Below are 9,570 nucleotides of genomic sequence, written 5' to 3' on the forward strand. Positions count from 1 at the left end.
GTTTTAAAGTAATAGCTTTAAATCCGAAAAATAAAAACAAATTCTAGCCCATTGTTAATTAAGATTATGAGGAAAGATGTTTATAAAGTTTATGTTCTAAGGACAATAAAGTAAGCACGTGTTCACAAGTGTTTCTGCGTGTTGGTCAATGTGGTACTATTTTAAGACCAGTTTTTATATTAGTCTATCTCTTGGAGAGTGAAAAAGTTGGCTTAAAGATCAACATTCAGAAAACGAAGATCATGGCAGCCGGTCCCACCACTTCATGGGAAATAGATGGGGAAACAGTGGAAACAGTGTCAGACTTTATTTTTCTGGGCTCCAAAATCACTACAGATGGTGACTGCAGCCATGAAATTAAAAGACGCTTACTCCTTGGAAGGAAAGTTATGACCAACCTAGATAGTATATTCAAAAGCAGAGACATTACTTTCCCAACAAAGGTCCGTCTAATCAGGGCTATGGTTTTTTCTGTGGTCATGTATGGATGTGAGAGTTGGACTGTGAAGAAGGCTGAGCGCCAAAGATTTGATGCTTTTGAACTGTGGTGTTGGAGAAGACTCTTGAGAGTCCCTTGGACTGCAAGGAGATCCAACCAGTCCATTCTGAAGGAGATCAGCCCTGGGATTTCTTTGGAAGGAATGATGCTAAAGCTGAAACTCCAGTACTTTGGCCATCTCATGCGAAAAGTTGACTCATTGGAAAATACTCTGATTCTGGGAGGGATTGGGGGCAGGACGGGACGGGGACGACAGAGGATGAGATGGCTGGATGGCATCACTGATTTGATGGACGTGAGTCTCAGTGAACTCCGGGAGTTGGTGATGGACAGGGAGGCCTGGCGTGCTGTGATTCATGGGGTCGCAAAGAGTCGGACATGACTGAGCAACTGATCTGATCTGATCTCTATAACTTTTTTTAATTTGTATTTGTTTTTCTCTCACAGTCTCCATGTCTTAGCTAAGCAAGAATCCTAGAAAGCAAGCAAGAGCTCAGTAAAGAAAATTACAAAATATTTGAGTAAATAATAAGGGAAAACTGTCATCTTCCGTCAACTATACTGTCTAATAGAAACTGTAAAAAATGAAACAACACATGAATTTAGCCTTTTATTCTAGGAATGTCTTCTTACTACAACACCGTTTGGGGTGAAGATCCCCTAGAGGAGGAAATGGCAACTGACTGCAATATTCTTGCCTGGAAAATCCTATGGACAGAGGATCCTGGAGGGCTACAGTCCATGGGGTCGCAAAGAGTCAGCCAGGACTTAACCACTGAGCACATATACACACCTTCCCTTGCATAATTTTTCCCCAGAATCGTTTCCAGTCTAACTGTAGTGACATGTTTTGCTTGGATTTTCTTTTTGAGGGGAAGTCTTAAGGAATGGGCTGGTTGAGTTGTGCATTACAGACATTGGCAATTTTCTGAAGATAAGGTAACAGTCTTCTCCCAAAACAGTTTGCTGCAAACTCTAACGAAAGATCTTGGGAAAGCTCTGAGTTGAGTCTAGTCTTATAGCATTGTTCCCTACAATGGTTTAAAGTTGACAATTCAAGTTGAAATTACAAATTATGTAAAGTGATTATATATTTATGTGTTTATTTCACCTGTGAACATTAATTATTACAGCTTTTATCTCTTTAAGATTTTGTAATTCATGATTATGGAGGCAGCACATCCTCAACGTTTTCTGGCACTGAAAGTGAAAGTCTGCTCAGTCGTGTCAGACTCTTTGTGATCCCATGGATAGTCCACGGAATTCTCCAGGCCAGAATACAGGAGTGAGTAACCTTTCCTTTATTCAGCGGATCTTCCCAACCCAGGGATCAAACCCAGGTCTCCCTCATTGCAGGCGGATTTTTTACCAGCTGAGCCGCTCACTAAGTACCATTAAAAGTCATTTTATGGCTTTCCAATTACTAAAACCTTAGTATTACTGGACGGAGAAGGCAATGGCAACCCACTCCAGTACTCTGGCCTGGAAAATCCCATGGACGGAGGAGCCTGGTAGGCTCTACTCCATGGGGTCACGAAGAGTCGGACACTTACTGTGTGACTTCACTTTCACTTTTCACTTTCATGCATTGGAGAAGGAAATGGCAACCCACTCCAGTGTTCTTGCCTGGAGAATCCCAGGGACGGTGGAGCCTCGTGGGCTGCCGTCTGTGGGGTCGCACAAAGTCGGACACGACTGAAGCGATTTAGCAGCAGCAGCAGTATTACTGGAGCAGCAAAAAGGAACTTTGACTATTACCTCGGGATAATGCTACCATTATGCTGAAGTTTAATGGAGTAAGAATAAAAGCCAATTACAAAATGGGCATGTGTTTTATTTGACCCTGTGATCATTTAGCACTGGACTGGGAGTCCAGAACAGCTGTCAATTGACTTTCCAATGCACTCAGGAAAGTAGGCAACCTATATCTTATTTCCTAAGAAGAAACGATTTAGGGAACTCGTTAAAAATAAATAAATAAATAAAACAACTTGACAGTTCTCTCCACCTAGGTCGTCACCTCCTTTGACTTGATTTTGGGGTCAGCAGCCTAAACGTAATATTTTAAATTAATAAATATATTTTCAAAACTAAGAAAAAAAATCTAGAAACCTTTTCAATTTCTCTATCTTTTAACATCTTGGCAGAGAGCAAGCGGGAAGAAGCGGGAAGTTCCTTAGCACGGTTCCGGGTTTCCTTGCGCCCCGCCCGTCGGCTCGCCCCACCACAGCTACAGGCTTTTTAGTCCCTGGTTCAGTCTGTCCTGCGGGGAACAATCCCTGTCCATCCGTCTGCGCTCTGCCCGCCCGCCGGGCATCTGCCCTTCTCTCCTGACTCCGCCCCGCATCTGTCCGGAACCGCTTCGCGTCTGAGCTGACCCAGTGCGCGTCCGCCAGTCAGTCCCTCCGGACCCGCCGCGAGTCTCAAGCTGCCGAAATCACCGCGCATCACTCGGTCCGTACCCAGTGGGCATCTTGGGTATCTGGGCGGTCTCCGGTCCCCGGCGCGTGTGTCTGTCTGTCTGGTTTCTCTGCGCGATTCGCTGCTTGCAGCCTTCCTGCCTGGCCGCAGGGCACCAAGTGTCCAGTTTGCCCTTTCGCTGACGCTGAGTGTCTATAGCGCGGCCTTAGTGAGCTGCGAGCCCGCCTGAGACCGACCGGCCAGGCAGCCGGCGGAGGAATACACGTTCGGCCCCTGCCCTTGTTGCTATCATTTTAAACCCGCGGGAGCTTGAGGCCTATTTTTATGCAGAAAATCGGTCGTGAGGCCTCTGTCGACAAGGCTAGATGTGGGGAGCCAGCCTGCTGCTTAGTGATTTCTTACTATTTATCGGGGGAAGGGACATTTCTTTCCTACTACTGGCTTTTGAAACTGATTTTAGATCTGAATGGGTGGAAATTCTAAGCCCCCTTAGGGAGAATAGATTCGTTATTGGGGTGCTTTTTTCTCTGATGCGTTTGTTCTGAGCCTGCTGACCAGCTGTTTCTGAACTTCCTTTTCTCAGCCTCAACAGTGATTCTGAGTCTGCTTTTAGCTTTCTTCGCCTTGGCTTTTTTCTGTTTGTGAACAGCTGTTTGGCCCATAGCTTAGAGAAAGCAGCCTTTTTTCTCTCCCAAGAGAGCCTTCTCCTTGTGCTCAGAGAGATGGGGAGTGGGGAGCCTAATCCTGCTGGCAAGAAAAAGAAGTACCTCAAGGCTGCCCTGTATGTGGGTGACTTGGACCCAGATGTTACTGAGGACATGTTATATAAAAAGTTCAGGCCTGCTGGACCTCTGCGCTTCACTCGAATCTGCCGTGACCCGGTGACCCGCAGCCCCCTGGGCTATGGCTACGTTAACTTCCGCTTTCCTGCGGATGCTGAGTGGGCACTGAACACCATGAATTTTGATTTGATTAATGGCAAACCATTCCGTCTAATGTGGTCTCAGCCAGATGATCGCTTAAGAAAGTCTGGAATTGGAAATATATTCATCAAAAACCTGGACAAATCCATTGACAACAGGGCCCTTTTTTATCTGTTTTCAGCTTTTGGGAGCATTCTCTCCTGCAAAGTCGTATGCGATGACAATGGCTCTAAGGGTTATGCCTATGTGCACTTTGACAGCCTGGCCGCTGCCAATAGGGCCATCTGGCACATGAATGGAGTGCGGCTCAACAACCGCCAGGTGTATGTTGGCCGATTCAAATTTCCGGAAGAGAGGGCCGCTGAAGTTAGAACTAGGGATAAAGCGACTTTCACTAATGTTTTCGTTAAAAATTTTGGAGATGACATGGATGACGACAAACTGAAGGAACTTTTCAGTGAGTATGGGCCAACTGAAAGCGTTAAGGTAATAAGAGATTCCAGTGGGAAATCGAAAGGCTTTGGATTTGTGAGATATGAGACACATGAGGCTGCCCAAAAGGCTGTGTTAGATCTGCATGGAAAGTCCATCGATGGGAAAGTGCTCTATGTAGGGCGAGCACAGAAGAAAATTGAACGTCTTGCTGAGTTAAGGAGAAGATTTGAGCGGCTGAGATTAAAAGAAAAAAGTCGGCCTCCAGGGGTGCCTATCTATATTAAGAACCTGGACGAGACCATTGATGATGAAAAACTGAAGGAGGAATTTTCTTCCTTTGGGTCAATTAGTCGGGCCAAAGTGATGGTGGAGGTGGGGCAAGGCAAAGGGTTTGGTGTTATCTGCTTCTCCTCTTTTGAAGAGGCTACCAAAGCAGTAGATGAGATGAATGGTCGCATAGTGGGCTCCAAGCCTCTGCAAGTCACTCTGGGCCAGGCCAGGCGCAGGTGGTGAGGATAAGAATGCTCAATTTATTTCAGCCTTAAGCTGGTGCCTACTTAGTTTGGGCTACTTTGTGATAAGAGGTTATTTTATGTCAATTAACAGGTTTTTTTAAGTGAATACTTTCTTTTGGAAAAAAAAAAAAGTGAAACCAGAAAGCCTTGTTCATTTTAGTGAAGAACATAATTTCTAATTGTAAAACTGTCATTTTGTACTATTTTTCGATATAATATCCTTAGGAGTATATAGAATAAAGTTTATTCCTCCACACACTTGTCCTAAACTAATCAACATGAGTTAATTGAGCATATGTCCTTCCTTATTTCGCTAATACTACTAAATTTCATTTCTAAATTTCATTAGGTCCTTACATCTGAGTCTATCACAGTGAAAACTTCTAACTTGCTTTTTGAGAAATCTGTAGAGCAGGGGAAAGTGTATGTGATCCAGTTAATGTTTATGCATAATTTGACTTTAAATTATTATTTAAAATGAATATTCCCTTTTAAAGATGTGAGCTTTTTCCTTTTTTTATTTATTTATATTTTCCCTTCTTTATTATACTGAGGGCATACCACAGACTTCATAGTGGATTTGAATAAGTTTTGAGAGTTTCCACTATTAACTTTATAACTTCAATAAGAATATTGGTACTTTACCAATCAGTACATTAGAAGATTAACACTTTAAAGATTGATTTTTTTAATTCTAAGTTTCATCTTAGAAACCTTTCCTCAGAGATTTAATATTTGAAGACAGGCTAAGGAGCATTCTTATCGCTCGTTTTGCTAAACTCTTTAGTATGTATATTTGGATTGTGTTTAATTAACAAAAAAGGTGAATAACAACACTAAATTGCCTTTGTCTATAGTTAATTTTAGGATTACCTTCAGCCTTTGTCGTATCAGTATAAAAGGTAAATACTCCATGTAATGATGTTGAAAACTACTTTGAAGAATAACTTCTGTTAAACTTGTTATTACCGCTTGTAAACTGTTGAATATATTCACAAGATAATATTCACAGATGTTTCAAAATTAAGGAAAAGGTCCTCTCTCTTGATTAAGTAGCATACCTCCATCATATGAGATCTCTTAATCCAGTATGATTCTCTTTTTTGTCTAGCTACTTGCAAGTTATGAAAAAATATTCTGTTCTATGTTGCAGTTATGTTATTTGCCCTGTGACTTCTATATGATGGATTTTCTGTGTTTCACTTGTAGTTCCCTCTTGTCCACACCCATCTACCTTTCAATCTGTATTACACTTACTTTCTTATTTTCTTTGGATTGTGCTGCTGCTCTGTTTAGTCACTCAGTCATCTTCAACTCTTTGAGACCCCGTGGACTGTAACCCACCAGGCTCCTCTGTCCATGGAATTTTCTGGGCAAGGATACTGGAGTGGGTCACCATTTCCTACTCCAGGGGGTCTTCCTGACCCAGGGATTGAACCCATGTCTCTTGTGTCTCCTGCAATGGCAAGCAGATTCTTTACCACTGCACCACCTGGGAAGCCCTTTTCTTTGGAATTGCCTTTCTGTTAATATATGCCAGTTCAAATCCATTTTGAGTTAGAGAAATAAATACTTAATTTATGTAAAACTTAAATTATTACTTTTTAAAAATAGCATTGACTCATACCACAAATCCAATCATAAGAAAATATTTTATCTCTATTGTCAGTTGATTTTTATTTCTGTATGTAGAAATCTTGCATACATAAAACAATATAAATATATAATTTTTTAACACTTCTGTTAACTCTTTGCCCATAAAATAATCAGAATAACTTGTTTTCATGTAATTGTTTATCTACAGACTACTTGTATATTCATTATCAAACATTTTCAAATGGAAATTATGGTTTTTATTGATTATAAACATAATACATGCTCCTTGTAAAAAAAAAGTACAATGATGCAGAAACTTACAAAGAAGAAAGTAAAATTCCCATAGTTCCAAGACAACCACTATTAACTTTTTAAGTGTGTGCTTATCCTTTCATGCCTTTTCCCCTATGTATACACACTCTGTTTTTTAAAAAAAAAAGCAAATATATGTATGGTTTTGTTTTGTTTTGCTTTTAATTTTAAGCCAAAACATAATCATCTGTTCATGTCAATAAATACCAATCTATCTGTATCATCAATTAGTGACTACATAGTATTCCATTGTGTGGATGTACTATATCTTATCTAAGTACTTCATTATTAAATGAGATTTATATGTTTTTCAATATTTTCTATGTTTGTAAACAATGCTGTAATGAAAATCCTTGGTTAAAAACAGTATGAGTTATATGAGCTTGACAAAAATTATCTATAGCATGTAAAAGCATAAATCTACTAGAAAAACAAAAATGCACATCGTATTGATATATATGTACCTAAAATTTGTAAAGTGTTAATGATATATTCTTCATTTAAATTGACAAAAGAAAAAAACTAACGGAATATAATTTTTCATATTTTATGAGCCTACTTGTTTACATCAATGTGATCATAAAATATATGAAAAGGAAGAAACTTCAAATAAAATTTAAAGTACTTATCAATACATTGATAATTATTTTACCATATGTGCTCTCTATTCCTTTCCCCTATTGCCAGTTTTCATTTGAATTTGTAAACCTGAAGTGTCAGTGTTAAGACCTTTGCAAATACTTTGATTCAGAATGAATCATGAAATATATATAGAAGCTAAAAACTTCAAATATAAGCATTTTATACACTTTGGAAAAATATTTAAGTATTTAAATTATTAATGTTTTGAAAAAGCTAGTCAGTATAAAGAAAAGCAGTAATTGTGGCTAGGTACAGATAAAACATACATGTTAGGACTCTGCAGATCAGTCAAAAGTACTCTGTAAATTCAGGACATAAAAAGCAGGGTTGAAAAATATAAAGGAAAGGTAATCTTTATTTAAACACAAACAGCTGGGTAAATTTTTCAATTTTGTATTTTTCATTTTTAGCTACATTCAATACATTTCTAATAGTTTAGGCTTCCAAGGAGGTGCCAAAGAACTGAACAGTAACAAAGCATTAAAAAATAGGTTATTATTTATTTTCTAGCCCGAGATAATTAGTAAAAATTAATAAAACTGTATTATCAATGATCAACTTAATAGTGAACTATTTAATGCAATGTGTTTTTTGTTTTGTTTTGTTTTTATTTTTATTTTTTTTTTTTAGCTTTTCAAAATAGTCACTTGTACAGGTTTCAAATGTGCCTGCTGCTGCTGCTGCTGCTAAGTCCCTTCAGTCGTGTCTGACTCTGTGAGACCCCAGAGATGGCAGCCCACCAGGCTCCCCCATCCCTGGGATTCTCCAGGCAAGAACACTGGAGTGGGTTGCCATTTCCTTCTCCAATGCATGAAAGTGAGTAGTGAAAGTGAAGTCGCTCAGTTGTGTCCGACTCTTAGTGACCCCATGGACTTCAGCCCACCAGGTTCCTCTGTCCATGGGATTTTCCAGGCAAGAGTACTGGAGTGGAGTGCTATTGCCTTCTCCGTCAAATGTGCCTAGGGAGAAGGAAATTCAGAATATTTTTTGTGATTGCAAGCATCATTATTAGAGGTTATTTGGGGGAGGATTTCTTTTTTTCCGATGACTTATTACACATATTTTTCTTCCAGCTTTTTAAAAGGTTTGTTTTTATTTATTTTTGGCTCTGCTGGGTCTTCATTGCTGTGGGGGCTTTTCTCTAGTTGCAGCAAGCAGGGGCTACTCTCTAGTTGTGGTGCTTGGGCTTCTTATTGTGGTAGCTTCTCTTGTTGGGAAGCACTGGGCTCTAGGGGATGTGGGCTCAGTAGTTGTGGTTCCCAGGCTCTAGAGTACAAGCACAGTAGTTGCAGTGCACATGCTTAGTTGCTCTGTGGCAGGTGGGATCTTCCCAGACCAGGGATCAAACCCGTGTCTCCTGAATTGGCAGACAGATTCTTTACCATTGAGACACCAGGGAAGCCCAGGGAAGGATTTTCTGTACAGGAAGTTTCAAGCATCCTGGTGCTTTTCTGGTTGAATCCATAGTTAAGAAGAAAAATAAGATGTTACATGTGTAAGTGATATTTTTAGCCCATAGGGGAAAAAAATGTTGAATAAGAATACTTTTTAAGGGAATATTTAGCAGTGGGGTGAATACCATCTTATTTGTGAATAAATGGCCTAATGTAAGGGAATAGTTAGGAATTTATCAATAAATGACTGATTATAGATGATAAAGGTGTTCCCAGCACCTGTGACAATATTTGGACTATAGTTAGCATTCCATGATTACTTGTTGAATTACTGAGTTCATAATCTATGGATTATGTCTCTCCACTTGTTTGCCTTCCAATTCTCTTCTCAGTATTTGGCAAGAGAAATGTTATTAGAGAATAAGCCATTTAAAAAAAAATCTTATCCTATGAAGAAATAATTAAGAACAAATTGCTTACATAGATTGGTGCTTGTAACATAATGTTACTGATAACACGTGCATGAATGTGTGCTAAGTCACTTTAGTTGTATCCAACTCTTTGCATCCCTATAGACCATAGCCTGCCAAGTTCCACTGTCCATGGGATTCTCCAGGCAAGAATACTGGAGTGGGTTACTATTTCCCTCTCCAGAGGATCTTCCTGACGCAAGATTGAACCCACGTCACCTACATCTTCTGCATTGGTGGTGGGTTCTTTACCACTGGGTCACCAGGGAAGCCTATGGTGTTATTACTTCCCATGAATTTTAACCTAACCAATGGTTTCTTGCAGCTTTAAGAAAGTTAATATATTCCACTTGTTCTGGGGGA

General features: G+C 39.7%; 1 protein-coding gene across 1 annotated transcript; it reads left to right on the top strand.

The window, feature by feature from the left end:
* Positions 1–2,732: 2,732 nt before the first annotated feature.
* PABPC5 (poly(A) binding protein cytoplasmic 5) lies at positions 2,733–7,759 on the top strand. Its single transcript, XM_005898640.2, has 2 exons — positions 2,733–2,953; positions 3,504–7,759. The coding sequence occupies exon 2, from the start codon at positions 3,643–3,645 to the stop codon at positions 4,789–4,791; it is 1,149 nt and encodes a 382-aa protein (XP_005898702.1). The 5' UTR covers positions 2,733–2,953; positions 3,504–3,642; the 3' UTR covers positions 4,792–7,759.
* The last annotated feature ends 1,811 nt before the right edge of the window (positions 7,760–9,570 follow it).

This window comes from Bos mutus, chromosome X, assembly GCF_027580195.1.
Source record: "Bos mutus isolate GX-2022 chromosome X, NWIPB_WYAK_1.1, whole genome shotgun sequence".
NCBI classification, from domain to species: domain Eukaryota; kingdom Metazoa; phylum Chordata; class Mammalia; order Artiodactyla; family Bovidae; genus Bos; species Bos mutus.